General features: G+C 36.9%; 1 protein-coding gene across 1 annotated transcript in view; it reads left to right on the top strand.

Moving 5' to 3' along the window:
* The first annotated feature begins 5,660 nt into the window (after positions 1 to 5,660).
* LOC140855254 (uncharacterized) overlaps positions 5,661 to 18,232 on the top strand; it is a 105,466-nt gene continuing 92,894 nt past the window's right edge. Inside the window, exons 1-2 of the mRNA XM_073251121.1 lie at positions 5,661 to 5,843; positions 6,411 to 6,528. Of these exons, the coding sequence (XP_073107222.1) occupies positions 5,661 to 5,843; positions 6,411 to 6,528 (301 nt within the window). The remainder of the gene's footprint in view (positions 5,844 to 6,410; positions 6,529 to 18,232) is intronic.

The raw sequence follows: 18,232 nt of genomic DNA, 5'->3' as shown, positions 1-18,232 counted from the left end.
AAGGACGATTTGCTTGGGGCTTCGAGTGGAGTACTTGTAGAGGTCGGTTGTGCTGTGCGACTGCTCGACATTAGAAAGAACTTCATACTAAAGAAAAGTGTGGCAGTTTTGTACATGCATTTTTAAAATTTTACAGTAGAATATACATAGATTAAACAATGTAATCTACAATGTATGCATAGATCAAATCTAAAACTACCATACAGGTTCTATGATATGAAGCAATATGCATATATGTAAATCTGAAATCTAAAATTTAGCAAACATAGATCTTATCTATATTATATTTAGATCATATCTAAATATTAATGGAGTTTAAAACTCGATATCTGAGTGTGGGTAGCAGATCACTGCATTCGAAATTCATGATAATTGGTTCTTCATGATACTCAGCAGCAACATATGCATCTGACCTCTATGGATATCCACATGATGTTTTTGTATTGATCGATCTCTTCGAGAGTGCTTGCTTGCGAAGATATCTTTTATTGGCTGATCTAAGAGGAACATGAAGAAGATAAAAAATAAGGAGACCCTCTCTTTTTCTTTCTGGATCCACGTATCAGATCTCTACGATAAAGATCAAGAGAAAAACTCTTTCTTCTCAATTCTTCCACATATAAGAGAAAATCTTTCTCTCTTTCTTTCATGCCTTCAAGAAGAACTTTTTTTTCTCTAATTTTTATGATAAAAATCAGATCTAATCTGATTTCTCATAGAAAAATAACATGGATTCTCATATCTTAGAAAAAATAAAAAGAAAAACCTAAGAGAAGAACCATTCTGCTCTTTTCTTCTTCTCTTTTCTCCTTGATCTAGAGCCCTAAATATCTAACCATATTTTTTGGTAATTTTTCTCTAAATCTTTATGTTAAAAATTAAATTCAATTTTGTTGTGCAAGGTTCCAGCACACATTTAGTAAGACTCAGAGAGAGGTTGGTAGTCGAAGAGGACTCTGGGAGACTTTGGGAGAGGATGGTAGCCGAGGAGATTTGGTGAGATAGCCGAAGAGGACTCGGTGAGACTCTGAAAGAGGATGGTAGTTGAGGAGATTTGGTGAGACTCAGGCTGGGGTTGATAGTCGATGGTGGCTGATGTATTAACAATAATTATGGGAGTCGACAAGAAGGGTTGACTGGTGCTTGGTTGGTAAGATTAAATGGGTCTAACTGTCCGTCTGTTGATTGAGGATGATCTAGCTTGATGCCGGTCAACTCAGGTGTGAAGCCCCTATGCCTAGTGGATAAAGGTTAATAAACCCCACCTCCCAATAGTCATTTACTTTTTGAAAAGTTGGTTAGGACCTACGGTCCTAACATGTGTTATCAGAGCGAGGTTGCATGTTTGAAATCTAGTAGGCCCCCAAAGTGTTAAAAAAAAATATATCACTGGGGAGAGAAATTGTTATGCAAGGTTCTAGCACACCTTGTTGAAAAATATATCCCAAAAGTCAATCGTCAACCTGTTGACGGTTGAGCAACCTTGTATTATAATTGATTTATTAATAAATAAAATATATTTTTGATATTTTCATCAGAAGTTTTCATCTTTTAATGAACTCTGTTGTTGTGATGAAGTCCTTAAGACTATTTAGATTCGATAAAGAGAGGATTTATCGATTAGTCCTTAAAACTGTTCATGACCAAATGATGGGTTGTTAATAAGGACGATAGTTTCTATCGAGCATAGATCGCTGTAGGCCATATGGGTTGGTTGTCCTCTTAACCAAGGAGTGTGGAGACACTGATATGGCATACAGGTGAGATGTAAGGGTATATCATCATTGAACGTGACCAACTCCAGAGCATTCTGCTGTCGAGAATGTCTCTGATGGGATATAGGTATAAGTGTCCCTTAGACCTGAGATTACCTCAGTAATCTGTAAGCAACTCACTGTGCTTTGGTACTGGACTAACTGAATTTCTAATTCAGTGATAGAAGGCTTTTGGACACAGTCAAGTACTTATGAAGTCGGAGTGTGATCAAGATGGGATTGACCACTCCAAGAGTTAAAGAAGAATGAGTCGCTGTATTTTAATTTAGCAAAATCTTGACCAGGATAATCCATCAGATGGATTTGATATTTTAAAATACAATGTGGATAACCTGATCAGAGTTAACAGTTGAACTCTGAGGTATCCTATGAGCATTTTGGTCAAAGGGATGAATTATATGAAAACTATATCCGCATGGGTTGTAAGGATGTTGTTCTACACATTCGACCTATCCGACCGTCGGGTATCATTGCTAGATGATCACTTCGATTGATACAAAAATTTATTTTTGTGCTATCGACTTAGGTTCAGACCTATGAGATCACACACATTAGAGTTTACGATCCGATCGGATGGTTGATCAACGATTAAGAATTATTCTAGGGTTAAACGATCAATACGATTAACATTTAACCTAGTGCAAGTGTTGCAGGAGGATCGATTAGCAATTTGATTGCTAATTGACTTAATTTGATTAAGCTAATGGGTTGAAATTAAGTCTAATTGAATATGATTTAATTAGATTTGGTTTGGACTTGATTGGATCAAGTCCAATTGATTTATTGGATAAGCCAAGTGCAAGGAATTGCTAATTTCTAATTTGATTAAAAAATAATTTAAATCTAATTTAATCTGATTAAATTAGGCTCTTAATTGGGTTAAGATCTATTTTAATTAAGTTGATTTGATTTTAATTTGATTTGATTTGAGAAATCAAATTTGAACAAGTCATAGATTGAATCCTAGTAAGACTAGGATTCCACCTTGTGCCACCTTAGCCCCCCACGCCCACTCTCTCTTATCCCACCTTCACTCTCTCTTATTTTGTGTGATAAAACCCTCTCTCCCAGGTCTTCATGCATGTCCAAAACTTTTCTCTCTTTCTCCCTTACATGGAATGTAGTTGTGGACCAAGTCAAAGTAGGAATTAGTTTGGATTTCAAATTCTATGAGATAGAGTTTTAGGAAATCAAAATTCTTTTCTTATGGCATTGATTTTATTCAGATTTTTTTTGAAATTTTCATAGTTTTTATGACACATAATATGCACCCTTTTCTAATGGTCCATGATAGAAAAAGGAGGGGATGCCCAAGAGTTGGGCGCCCTTTGTTTTGCTTTGTTTGGATAATCCTTGACTAGGTATTTGACCTAGATAAGGACTCTTCATATCTCTCTATTTAAAATTAATTTTTTTATGAAATTTTTGTGAAATATAGAGAATTGAGAGACCTTTGGGGAATCCAAAAATTAAAGAGAAAAAGTCTTGGGGTATGGAGATCTAATAGACACAAAACTAGGTGTCTGGGTTAGAGCAAAGAGAAAAAGAAGAGGATCTTCTTCTAGAGTTACTGGGTTCATCTCTTCTCTTCCTCCATCTATAAATTTTCTGAGAGTGTCTCATCTAAAACTCTTTCTCTTACTTCTCATCTTTGAAAGAGTCTAAATCAAGAAGAAGGAGGTATCTGATCGACCATCGAAGAAGGATCAGCACAGTACTAGCATACTGTGCTGATTTTTTGGATCAAGACTTCTGATCGTGATTCGTGGGCTCGTGTGGATGACTCCTAGAGGTCGGACATGTGTACGGCTTACAACATCATCCTCAAGCCTGGATCAGCAAAGTTAGAACATCTAACTTGCAAAGTAATAGATCTGATCTATTATGTTTTACATACATTAGATGTAATATAGAAACATGCTGATATGATCAACATATAGTTCTTGCTTTTTATATTTTTATTTTTAATTTAATATCATATAATAATCATATAATAAAATTTTAGATCTAGAGATTCTCTAATTTTATAAGATAAATTTTGATTTATTTTAGTCTTCCACTGCCTGATCTTGAAAAAATTTCAAGATCTAACCTTGAAACCCTAGATCTGGTTCTTTCAATTGGTAGCAGAACCTAGGTTGTTTATTACATGATTATTTATACATACTTAGATTATTTCTTAGATTAGATCTAATTTATAATCTGATTGTTAAATCTAAAATTAAAATTTTTAGATTAATCACGAACTGTAGGTTGTCCTGCTATAAGGTTTATCCCTTACAGTGCAAAGATTGTTCTAGTTTGTTTAGATCTATCTTTAATCATAAATTTATTAGATGTGATCTAGATTAAATTTATGATTTATTAAATTTAAAAAATATTTAAATTTAAAATAAAATTTTTTTGTTAATAATTTTTGAGTAAAGAACCATCATATATTTGTTTGAAAAATTTGTGCAGTTTAAAGTTAAAATTATTTCAATTACATGAACCTGTTTAGATTAGATCTAAAGTAGTTTTATGCTTATTTCACTTACATTTTGATTATGAATCAAATATGCAACTTAGTTGGTAAGAACTATGTTGTAAAAATATTTTACAAATATGAAAATTATTTTCGAAAAGCCGAACCCCAACCCTCAGCACAAAACTTAATTGAGAATTAAGAAGTTGTTTGATTAGGTTCTAGGATTATGAATTGAAGAACCTAAGACACAAACCATAACACATTGGGTTAATGGGTTAGTGAAAATTAGGTCCATTAATTGGGTTAGACCTAAGGTTAGATTAAAGATGGACTTAATTAGAGAATTGACTAAATCTAATCAATTGTTGTCTTAGATTAGGTCAAAGATTCTTTAGATCAATTACAATAGTTGTAGTTGGTCAAGTCCATATCTTTAACGAGAACCAAATAGACTTGATTCTTGACTAAGCGGTCTAGCACAAACTGTTAGGTTGATTTAATCGAAACTAATTAAGCCAGTTGGTGTCTAAGGTAAACCAGACCGGTGGTTTTTAATTGGTAGCCCGCTTACCTGACCATTTCTGATGGTGTCTAAGACAAGCTTTGGCAGACCCTCCCACCGATTAAACTTACCTGACCTCTTGGTGAAATTATGTTTTGATCGGATCACTTGACTATTTGAGCTGACCCATGTCAGCTAGGTAAATCAGTGTGATTGATTTTGGTGCTCCTAGACCAGTCCTTTTAATGGTCTCCCTTAAGCTGACTTGGTGAAGCCAGTGGGAGGATCATGATAAGCTGGTTTATCTGACCTCCTCTTCTAAATCAATTAAATCTTTTAAAATTATTAGGTCTTTAAAATAAAATAGTTATGATGATAACTAGATCATAGCCTCCCATTAAGTGGATGATAATAGGTCCATCAGTTGGATAATCATTGGAGGCCCAAAGGCCTGGTGCTTATCGGCTGATTGAATTGTCATTCATAATATGATTTTTTGACTGCATCTTTCTAAATAGTGGTTAGGTTAGCCAACCAAAGTTAGGCTTAATCATCCATTGGCTAGATGGGCCAAGTATGGTCATGTTAATGGTTGGACCTAACCAGACCTTTTTAGTGAAGGCCAAAGACTACTGATAAGGGACTGGGGCAAAATTAAAATTACTAAAAATTATTTAGAGAAATAATTGATTATGAACTTACCCTTAGATGTACATGGGTTGGCCAATCAAAGTTGGACTTGTGTGCAGTCTAAGTGGATTCTAGTACCCACTAAAGAATTAAGGTAATTCCTCGATTTGGAGGTAGAGGCTATCAATTTGAATAAAATAGTGGGAGAAACCTTTTGATTAAAGTCCAAATCTTTAGGTTTAATGAATCAATTACTAATTAGGTTATGATTTTTCTTTATGCAGATATGGCCACTTCCCTATCACTTCGATCATTGTTGGATAATGATAAGTTGGTGGGATCCAACTTCAGTAGCTGGTACCAAAAGTTGAAGATAGTCCTGGAGCATGAACGGATCCTATATGTGATAACAGATCCTGTACCTGAGGAGCCAGCTGCCAATGCACATGGAATAGTTAGAGACACTTACCAGAAGTGGCTCAGTGACTAGACCACGGTGCGCTGCATCATGCTGGCTGCCATGAGTGACGAGTTTAGTCACAGATTTGAGATAACTCAGCCAAAGGACATGCTTCAAGTATTGGAGGATGCCTTTGGCACATCCGATGACGTGGAGAGGCACAAGACTAGTTATGCCATCTTCAACACCAAAATACGGGATGGTGCCTCTGTCACTGATCATGTTTTGTATATGATCGAGTAGATGGAGCGTTTAAGCAAGCTCGACTTTTTCTTGCATGAGCAGCTTGAGAAAGATGCAATACTGAACTCACTGTCCAAGTTTTATCTCCCATTCCTCACTCATTATAGAATGACAAAGCTTGAAGTAAACTACCACGGGTTACTGGGGTTGCTTCAGAACTTTGAGAAGGATCACCAACTCTACAAGGAGTCGGTGAACTTAGTGGGAGGTTCGTCTTCTGGTTCTTGATCCTTTAAGAAAGGAAAGAAGAATAAGAAAAAAAAAGTGAAGAAGGTGCAAGTTCAGACGGGGACATCAGTGCAGGGCCAGACCAGAAAGATCAAGCCCGATAAGAGTCAAGCTGAATGCTTCTTTTGCAAGAAGTGGGGACACTGGAAGAGGAACTGTCCTCAATACATTGCCTCTCTGGATTCGAACAGACAGAGAAAAAAGCAGGCTATTGCTGGGCAAGGTATTTATACGATAACTCCTTGCAATTTCTCTATTTGTGATATAATTGACTGGGTATTAGATACCGATAGCCCTTACCATATTTGTAATTCGTTGCAGGGGTTGTAGGTCAGTAGGAGATTTGAGCAAGACGAGAGGTTCCTGAACATTGGAGATGGAAGATTAGTTCCAGTTCTAGCATTAGAAATCTTGAAACTTGTATTTGAGTCCCATACCATTGTTCTTAATGATTGTCATTTCTGTCTCAGTTTCTTTTTAAATATTATTTCTATTGGCCTTCTGACCAAAAATGATTATGAAATTTCAATAAAGAAACAAGTTTGTAATATCATTATGAATGATGTTACTATTTTTTGTGGATATTTGAACAATGGTGTGTATATGTTATCACAACCTGTTAACGTAGTCTATTCTACAGGCAAGCACCCTAGATTGGATAGTGTATCAGATATCTACTTATGGCACTGTAGGCTAGATCATATAAACAAGAATAGGATAAACAGGTTGACTCAAGAGGGAATCCTCGAAGTCAGTGATTGTGAATCAGTTTCAACCTGTGAGTTCTGTCTTCTTGGTAAAATGATCAAGTCACCTTTTATTGGAAAAGGTGAGAGAGCTATTGAGCTCTTGGGCCTAGTACATACTGATGTATGTGGGCCCATGAGCACAAGTGCTAGAGGTGGATATTTTTACTTCATCACTTTCACGGATGATCTATCCAGATATGGATATGTCTATCTGATGAAACATAAGTCGGATTCAAATGATTCTGAAGTGAAGTAGAAAAATAAACTAGGAAGAGTATTAAAACTCTTCGATCTGATCGAGGAGGGGAATACCTTTCTGGTGAGTTTCTTACATATCTAGGAGAGAATGAGATTTTCTCCCAATGGACTCCTCCAAGAACACCACAGCATAATGATGGTCTAAAAGGAGAAATTGGACTCTGTTAGACATGATCCGATTCATGATGGGTTTTGCCAGCTTGTCGATATCCTTCTGGGGATATGCACTCGAATCGACCTATTATCTATTAAATAGGGTTCCAAGTAAGTCTATAATTAAGACTCCATATGAGATATGGACAGGGCGTAAGCCAGCACTTTCACACCTTAGGGTCTGGAGGTGCCCGACCTATGTCAAACGGTTAGTTACAGATAAACTTGGACCTAGGTCTGACAAATGCACATTCATAGGGTATCCCAAAGAGATCAAAAGATATTTTTCTACCATGCTGATGAACAAAAAGTGTTCGTCAGCCTTAAAGGCAACCTTTTTAGAAAAAAAGTTCTTTGGTGAAGAAACCGTTGCCTCTAAGGTTGGACTTGATGAAGTTCAATAGGTAGAAGGACCGACACCAATAGCTGAATCTGAGTTGGATTTGATTAGATCAGATCTGGAGTCTAATGTACCTGCACCATTAAGATGATCCAGTAGAGTACCGCATCAGCCGAATAGATACTATGATTTCTTAATTCGAAATGATGATCCCATCGAACTCGATGAGAACAATGAGGACTCGATCACCTATATGGATACAATGCAGAGATCTAATTATGAGAAATGGCTTGAAACCATGCAATCCGAAATGAAGTCCATGAAAGTCAATGATGTATGGACATTGGTTGACCCACCTGAAGGGGTTAAACCCATTGGGTGTAAATGGGTCTTCAAAAGGAAGAGGGGCACAGATAGAAAGGTGGAGAGCTATAAAGCCCGTTTGGTTGTTAAGAGGTATCATCAACGTTATGGTATTGACTATGACGAGATGTTCTCCCCTGTGGTAATGCTCAAATTCATTTGGATAATGCTTGCAATAGCTGCCCATCTGGATTATGAGATCTGGTAAATGGATGTAAAGATAGCTATCCTGAATGGAGAGCTGACCGAAGAGGTGTATATGATACAACCTGAGGGGTTTACATCCACAGATGAGTCTAAGGTGTGCAAGCTTCAGAGATCTATTTATGGATTGAAGCAAGCCTCTCAGAGTTGGAACATGCATTTTGATAAGGTGATCAAAATGTATGGCTTCATTAAGAACGGAGAAGAGCCCTGTATCTATAAATGGGCAAATGGTCCAGTTATGGTGTTCTTTGTCTTGTACGTGGATGACATTCTCTTAATCGAAAATGACATCCCCGCACTACAGGGAATAAAAGTTTGGTTGTCATCATAGTTCTCCATAAAGGACTTTGATGAAGCATCCTACATCCAAGGGGTGAAGATCTATAGGGATAGATCTAAAAGGATGCTTGGATTATCTCAGTCCACGTACATAGATACTGTGCTGAAGAGGTTCAGCATGAAGAATTTCAAGAAGGGCTATCTACCGATAGGCCATGAAATTTCTTTCTTTAAGAAGGATTGTCCGACAACTCCTAAAGAGAGAGAGCGTATAAGTAGAGTCCCATATGCTTTGGCCATGGGATCTATCATGTACGCCATGATATGTACAAAGTCAGATGTAGCATACTCACTAGAAGTAGTGAGTTGATACCAATCTGATCTTGAAGAAAACTATTGGAAAGTGGTTAAAGCCATCCTTAAGTATTTGAGAAATACTAAGGACCAAGGTTGGTTTATGGTGAGTCAAATCTGAAACTTGTGGGGTTCATAGACTCCAGCTTTCAATCTGACTATGATGACAGCCGAAGCCTATCGGGTTATATCTTTACTCTGAATGGTGGAGCCATCTGCTGGAAGAGTTCCAAGCAGCATATTGTGGTAGACTCTATTTGTGAGACAGAGTACATCGCAGCATCGGATGCCCCGAAGGAAGCTGTGTGGCTGAGAAAATTCATCAATGAGCTCAGAGTAGCACCCTCCCTCGATGGTCCGATCTTGCTCTACTGCGACAGCACTGGTGCCATAGCTCAGGTGAAGGAACTTAAAGCACACCAGCGGATGAAGCATATTTTGCACCACTTCCACCTGGTCCGGGAGATCGTGGATCGAGGTGACGTCAACCTTCAGAAGATCGATGAAAAGGAGAACCTGACCGACCCCTTCACTAAAGCTCTGGCAATAAAGAAGTTCGACAACCATAAGTTGAAGATGGGTATTAGATATTGTGCCGAGTGGCTTTAGGACAAGTGGGAGTTGTTGAGAAATATGTCCCAAAAGTCAATCGTCAACCTGTTGACGGTTGAGCAACCTTATATTGTAATTAATTTGTTAATAAATAAAATATATTTTTAATATTTTCATCACAAGTTTTTATCTTTTAATGAACTCCGTTGTTATGATAAAGTCCTTAGGACTATTTAGGTTAATAAGGACTGTTCACGATCAAATGATGGGCTGTTAATAAGGACGACAGCTTCTATCGAGCATAGGTCACTGTAGGCCATATGGGTTGGTTGTCCTCTTAACCAAGGAGTGTGGAGACACTGGTATGGTATACAGATGAGATGTAAGGGTACAATATCATTGAACGTGACCAACTCCAGAGCATTCTGCTGTCGAGAATATCTCTGATGGGATATAGGTATAAGTATCCCTTAGACCTGAGATCGCCTTAGTAACTTGCAAGCAACTCATTGTGCTTTGGTACTGAACTAACTGAATTTCTAATTCAATGATGGAAGGCTTCTAAGTACAATCAAGTACTTGTGAAGTCAGAGTGTAATCAAGATGGGATTGACCACTCCAAGAGTTGGAGAAGAATGAGTCGCTGTATTTCAATTTAGCAAAATCTTGGCCAGGATAATCCATCAGATGGATTTGATATTTTAAAATACAATATAGACAACCTGATCAGAGTTGACAGTTGAACTCTGAGGTGTCCTATGAGCATTTTGGTCAAGGAGATGAGTTATATGAAAACTATATCCGTATGGGTTCTAAGGATGTTGTTCTACACATTCGATCTATCCGACCGTCAGGTACCATTGCTAGATGGTCACTTTGATTGATATAAAAATTTATTTCTATGCTATCGACTTAGGTTTGGACCTATGAGGTCACACACATTAGAGTTCACGATCCGATCGGATGGTCGATCAACGATTAAGAATCGTTCTAGGGTTAAACAATCAATACGATTAACATTTAACCTAGTGTAAGTGTTGCAGGAGGATCGATTAGTAATTCAATTATTAATTAGCTTAATTTGATTAAGTCAATGGGCTGAGATTTAGTCTAATTGAATACGATTTAATTAGATTTGGTTTGGACTTGATTGGACCAAGTCCAAGAAAAAACTAGTCCTAGTTCACATAGGACTTAGGTCAACCTAATTTCTAATTTGATTAGAAAATGATTTAAATCTAATTTAATCTGATTAAATTAAGCTCTTAATTGGGTTAAGACCTATTTTAATTAGGTTGATTTGATTTTGATTTGATTTGGTTTGAGAAACCAAATTTGAACAAGTCATAGATTGAATCCTAGTAAGACTAGGATTCCACCTTGCACCACCTTAGCCCCCCACGCCCACTCTCTCTTATCCCACACCCACTCTCTCTTATTTTATGTGACAAAACTCTCTCTCTTAGGTCTTCACACACACCCAAAATTTTTCTCTTTTTCTCTCTTACATGGAATGTAGTTGTGGACCAAGTCAAAGTAGGAATTAGTTTGGATTTCAAATTCTATGTGATAGAGTTTTAGGAAATCAAAACTTTTTTCTTATGGTACTGATTTTACTCAGATTTTTTTTTGAAATTTTTATGAATTTTATGGCACATAATATGTGCCCTTTTCTGGTGGTCCATGGTAGAAAAAGAAGGAGGGGATGCCCAAGAGTTGGGCGCCCCTTGTCTTGCCTTGTTTGGATAATCCTTGACTAGGTATTTAACCCAGACAAGGACTCTTCATATCTCTCTATTTAAAATAAATTTCTTCATAAAATTTTTGTGAAACATAGAGCATTGAGAGACTTTTAGGGCATCCAAAAATTAAGGAGAAAGAGTCTTAAGGCATGGAGATCTAATAGACACAAAACTAGGTGTCTGGGTTAGAGCAAAGAGAAGAAGAAGAGGGTCTTCTTCTAGAGTTGCTAGGTTCATCTCTTCTCTTTCTCCATCTGTAAGTTTTTTGAGAGTGTCTCATCTAAAACTCTTTCTCCTACTTCTCATTATTAGAAGAGTCTAAATCAAAAAGAAGGAGGCATCTGATCGACTATCGAAGAAGGATCAGCGCAGTACTGCATACTGTGCTGATTTCCTGGACCAGAACTTCTGATCATGATTCGTGGGCTCGTGTGGATGACTCCTAGAGGCCGGATGCATGTGTGGCTCACAACATCATCCTTAAGCCCGGATCAGCAAAGTTAGAACGTCTAACTTGCAAGGTCATAGATCTGATCTATTATATTTTACATACATTAAATGTAGTATAGAAACATGTTGATATATCAACATGTAGTTCTTGCTTCTTATATTTTAATTTTTGATTTAATATCATATAATAATCATGTAATAGGATCATAGATCTAGGGATTCTCTGATTTTATAAGATAAATTTTAATTTATTTTAGTCTTCCGCTGTCTGATCTTGAAAAAGTTTCAAGATCTAACCCTGAAACCGTAGATCTGGTTCCTTCACACATTTGGTGAGACTCAGGGAGAGGTTGGTAGCCGAAGAGGACTCGATAAGACTTTAGGAGAGGATGGTAGTTGAGGGGGTTCGGTGAGATAGCTGAAGAGGACTCGGTGACACTCTAAAAGAGGATGGTAGTCGAGGGGGTTCGGTGAGACTCAAGCTGGGGTTGGTAGCTAAAGGTGGCTAATGTATTGGCAATAATTATAACAGTCGATAAGAAGGGTTGACTGGTGCTTGATTGGTAAGATTAAATGGATCTAACTGCTCAGCCTGCTGATTGAGGATAATCTAGCTTGATGCGGATCAACTCAGGTGTGAAGCCCCTATGCCTAGTGGATAAAGGCTAATAAACCCTATCTCCTAATGGGCATTTGTCTTTTGAAAAGTTGGTTAGGGGCTACGGTCCTAACAAATCTAATTTTCATATTAGAGAAAAATAAAAAAAAATTAGAGAGAAAAAGTCGTTCTTCTCTAAGGCTATGTACTAGAAAGAAGACCTTTCTTCTTTCTTCTCTTCCTCTCGTTAGGAAGAACCTTTCTTCTCTTATTTTCTGCTGTAAAACCAGTAAGAGAGGCCCTCTTTGATGCCTAAGAACTAGCAAGCAAAGCTTTCAAAAATTTCTTCAAGAGGGGCTTGGAATAGGGGCTTCATATAGGAGGATTATTAAGAACCTTAGGGGCGTCCAACTCTTGGACACCCTTTTCCTAAAAAATAGGCGACACATGAGAAGGGGGGATGCCCATTATTTCTCACAGAAGAGAGCAAGGGGCATGCATCTTATGTGGGGTGTGGCACTCCACTCAAAAGGAGAGGAGGCATGGGGAATAAATAGGCACATGGGGTTTTGGAGTTGGTTAAGTCCTAGTCCAAATAGGACTCAAGATTCTTGATCAAATCCATAACTAACTCTAGGACCATTCCTAACCAATTTAGGAATTAGTTATAATAAACTAACTAATTAGGTCCTAGCCCAATTAGAAAATCAATTAGGTCCTAATCTAATTAGAAAATTAGTTAGATTAAACCCCAACAATTCAGAGATTTATTCGTCTCATCTTATTGGATATCAGGGAAGCATTTGATCAATAGAGCTTGATCCAATCAAGTCTATTATCTAATAGAATTTGATCTAATCAAACCTAAATCAAATTAAATTAAATCATATTCAACTCAAAATTTGATTTGCATCCCTAAGATTAATTGGAACAAGCCCTATTATCTATTAGGACTGGATCCAATCAATCCAAAGCAAACCTAATCGAATCCAATTCAATTAGATCTGATCCAATCTCCATTGCTCAATCAAATTGAGTCAATTAATAATCAAATTGTTAATTAATTATTTTTTTAATTTACTAACTATTAGTAAATAATTTATTACAATCTTTGCATAGGGTTAATCATCAATCACATTGATAATTAAATCCTTCAGCGATTCATAATCATCGATCAGTCATTTGATCAGATAGGTACTTCATGTATATGACCCCATAGGTTCAAACCTAAGCTAGTAGCATAAGAATAATTTTTGTACCAATTGATATAACCATCTAGCAATAGGATCCGATGTCCGGATAGGTCGAATGTATGGTCAGCAACACTCAAGAACCTACGTGGACATAGTTACCGTATAATTCATTCATTTGACTCTCGATACTCAAGGATGACTTAGGGTTAAACTGTCAACCCTAGATGAGTAATCCACATTGTGTCTCAACCTCAAAAAATTCTATGACTTCTCACTAGGACTACTCTGCTTAGAATTTTGCTAAATTGAAACACAGTAATGCATCATCTTTAATTTTACTTAGAGTGGTCAATCCTATCTTGACTCACACTCAGACGTCACAAGTACTTGACTGTACCCAGAAATCTTTCATTATTGAATTAGAAATTCGGATAGTCTGACACCAAAGCATAGTGAGTTGCTTGTAAGTCACCAAGACAATTTCAGGTCAGAAAAACACTTATATCCCTATCCCATCAGAGCAACCCTTGACAGTAGGGTGCTTCAGAGTTGGTCATGCTCAGTGAAATGTACTCCTACATTTCATCTGTATGCCATACCCGTATCTCTACATGTCTTGGTTAAGAGGACAACCAACTAATATGACATACAATGACCTACACTTGATACAATTATCATTCTTGTAATAATTGTATCATTTGGTCGCGAGCAAAATTTAAGAACTACATGATAAATCCTCCTTTATTATTTTGGAAGGAGCTCTAAGGACTTCATCATAACACATGAGTTTTATTTAAGATGTATACCTTATGATAAATTTGTCAGATAATTTTTATCAATTTATAATTCATATACGTGCATGGAAAACAATCATCTATAACTTAGATGATTGGCTTTAGGACATATTTTCTAACAACTCTCACTTGGACTAAAGCCAATCAGATCGGTATCAGATATCCATCTTCTATTTGTGATCATCGAACTCCTTAGATCCGATTGCTCTAGTCAATGGATTGGCCAAGTTCTCCTTTTCAGTCAATCTTCCTAAGATCGACTTTACCTCAATCTTTTCAGATAAAGTGATTGCAATATAAAAAGTTTGGTTCTCAGGTAGAATATTAGTTCTTTAGCTTGAGCTATTGCTCCAGTACTGCTGTTAATACAGAAGAACTGGACCATCAACGAAGGGTGCTACTTTAAGCTTGCTAATGAACTTGCATAACCAAACAACTTTTTTACTAGCATCAAATATCGTAAAGAACTCTATATCGTGAACAAAATTGGCTACTAAATACTGCATGAAACTTTTCCAGCATGTCACTCTTCTTTTTAGGATAAAAATATAATCTGACACAATTTTATCATTTCAATCCAACTAGAAATTGGAATCAATATTTCACAGATTTTAAGTCAGATTCTTCATAAATAAACTATTGATTCTTAGTATTTCACAAATACTTAAGGATGGTTCTCATAACCTTTCAAACTTTTTTGAAGAATAGAGACGACAATCAAGCTTTTATTTTCTGTAATGTAGGGATGTCATTTTTGATTAAGAAAATTTCATCCATAAATAATATAAAGAATAATATTACAGAACTATCAGTCTATTTATGCATATAAGATTCTTCTTCGTTCTCAATGAAACTATACGTTCAAAACGTATGTTCCGACTCCGAGAAGTTTAATTCAATCTGAATAGACTTGAGAATTGTCATAAGAAAAATATCTCATCATAGTCAACACTATAACTTTGATGAAATCTCTTGGCAACCAAATGAGATTTTATAGGTCTCCACCTTTTTGTCTGCACCTGTTATCCATTTGAAATTCTACCTACACCCTATGGGTCTTACCCCTTCAGGTGAATCAATGAATGTCTATACATCATCGATCTTCATGGACTTCATTTCAGATTTAATGGCTTCAAGCCTTTTCTTCAAGTTAGATCCCTATATAGCATCCATATGGAAGATCAAATCCTTATCTCAAACTTAAAAACTAAAATATCTGTCCGACTGATACGGTACTCTACTGTATCTTCTCAAAGATGCCTTTATATCGGGCTTCGGGTTTGATCTAATCAAATTCGGTTCTATTTGTTTATGTGTCAGGATTAGTTCCTCTACCTATCAAGCTTCACCAAGCTTGTTTTTAATGATATTAGTTCCTTCACCAAAGAACTTCTTTTTCAAAAAGAATATCTTAAGATTTACGAATATCTAATGTGATGCGAAATTTAAGTGCAGGGGTAAAATGATAATTTTAAAACTTTTTCAAAATTATGATTTTACAGTAGAAAATATTAATTAATCTAATTAATTAACATGTATTTATCCTACACTAGGATCTAAATATGATGTACAACATGCATGCATTTAAATTTGAAATTAGAATTTGAACAGTAAACACTTTACTGTAATGTGTTCAGAACACAATATCTTTGTGCAGGTAGTAGATCACCGTAATCTGATCACCGTTGGAAGAGTCTAATTATGGTGATGTAGCCAAACAGTATGTCTGGTCTCTGCAGATCATCCACATGAGGCTCCCGATCTGATCGGCTCCTTACGGGTGCTAGCTCATTGTAGAGCCCTTTCGATGGTCGATGCTGATCGAACTCCTTCGATTGATGTCTGTCGATTCTTTGGATACTCTAGATCATCAGCAAATATGCTTGAGAAGATGTTGAAGATCTCTCTAAAATTTAATGAGCTCACCACACTCGTAGCTCACCTTCTCACTTCTCGAACCCCAGGCTGACCCTAGGGTACACTAAGAAAAACTCTGCACCTTTTTTTCTTTCTTTTTCTCTCGGAAGGTTTTGGACCTTCACCTCATGTAGAAAGGTTCCTCACGCTCCAAACTTTCTCTCCAAAAAAATTCTATGCATGCCCCACCTTTCTCATCCTTTTAAAACAATGTTGTTGCTCCTAGATTGATTTTGATGATTACAAAGCAGATTGAAGGGATACAAAATTTTAAAATGAAAAAGTCCTTATGCTCTTCAAGGGCAAAATCATAATTTCACTAAAATCTTGATTTGATAGTACCATTTGGTAGAACAAATGATTTGAAATCTATTGATGAAAATTTCATTGTGTTTGGACTTATATTTTTGAAGTTATGAAGGTTTGAAGTGCATGAGTCGACTCATGAGTCAACTCATGGCACTGTGAGCTGATTGGCACGCAAAAATTCTCCTTGGCATGCTAGTTTTCTGGCTTGGCACGACCTGTGAGTCGACTCATGAGTCGACCCACAAGGCATGAGTCGACTCATGAGTCGACCCCTCCTAATTTGAGCCAAGAAATTCCAGAAAAGCATTCTCTGGTTTTTGCAACAGAGGTCGACTCATGAGTCGACCCCTGAAGCATGAGTCGACTCATGAGTCGACCCCTGCGATGGAAAATGTCAGCAACGGCTATTTTTTTGCCCATTTTAATTGCCATTTATGCTTCCTAAAAATCCTCTAACGGCTCTTTATCTGCCTAAATTGTTTTCTCTTGCTTCTAATGCTACAAAATGCTTAATTTGATGAAAGAAATTGCAGATTAAATAGCGGATCAAACGTGAAATCAAATGTGAAGAGAAAAAGAGGAAAAAGAGAAGAACAGAAGAGAGGATCCGAAATTTGCAAGAAAAAACCTGAGATCAACGAAATATCCATAGAGAAAAAGAGAGAGGATCCACAATATACCAGAGAGATTGTGAAAGAGAAAAGGAAGATCTTTCAAGGAGAGAATTCTTCACGCCTATCGTTTCAACCTTGATCTAGAGATCGTTCAAAGCTTTCAAGAGATCTTCAATCAACAATCAACCTCTTCTCAAGCGTTCAACCGTTCATTCATCTTGAGAAAATCTAAAAAAGGGTTTCTTCATTTGAGTAAAGCTTTTATTGTTATATTTGCTCATTTAAGGAGCTGTTATTGTATTCATCTGTGCTCTAAATATTCTTACTCTTTGTGAGTTTTTGCTCTTATTTTTGGAGGATTTCCAAAACAAGGAAAGGTTGATCCGAACCTGAAATCGGAGTGTTTTGGGTTTGCTTGTACCCGGGAAACAAGTGTTCTAGCTTGGGATAGCTAGGGTCGGAGTTTCCGACGTCTTGTATTCTAGCTTGGGATAGCTAGTGTCGGAGTTTCCGACGTTTTGTATTCGGGTTGAATACAAAGGATAGTGGATTGAAATTCCCAAGTGGGATCTTGAGGAGTGGATGTAGGTGCAAGGTTAGCACCGAACCACTATAAATCCTTGTGTTTGTGGTGTGCTTTATCGCTTTATCTTATTTCTTTATTATATCCTTGCAATACTACTTTAGGTAATTAATATTGATTTAAAGCCATTGTTTTATTCTTCATAAGTTATTTGTTGGGCTTAAAATTTTTAGAAACCCAATTCACCCCCCCTCTTGGGTTGCATAGCTGGGCAACAAGTGGTATCAGAGCCAGTGCTCTAGCCCTTCTTTGATCTAACAATCAAAGAGCCAAAGATCTATGGCAACCCATGTTGGAACTTCTCTAGCTGAGGGGCAATCAACAAACCGACCTCCACTTTTCAATGGGTCTAATTACACCTATTGGAAAGCTCGGATAAAGATTTTCATACAAGCACTCGACTATGATATGTGGAGTATCATAGTAAATGGTCCTCACACACCCACCAAGATTATAGATGGTGAGGAGTCAA

The sequence above is a fragment of the Elaeis guineensis genome, chromosome 2 (assembly GCF_000442705.2).
Source record: "Elaeis guineensis isolate ETL-2024a chromosome 2, EG11, whole genome shotgun sequence".
In the NCBI taxonomy this organism is placed as follows: domain Eukaryota; kingdom Viridiplantae; phylum Streptophyta; class Magnoliopsida; order Arecales; family Arecaceae; genus Elaeis; species Elaeis guineensis.
The sequence above is the reverse complement of the archived record's forward strand: the minus strand, read 5'-3'. Positions and strand labels throughout refer to the sequence as shown.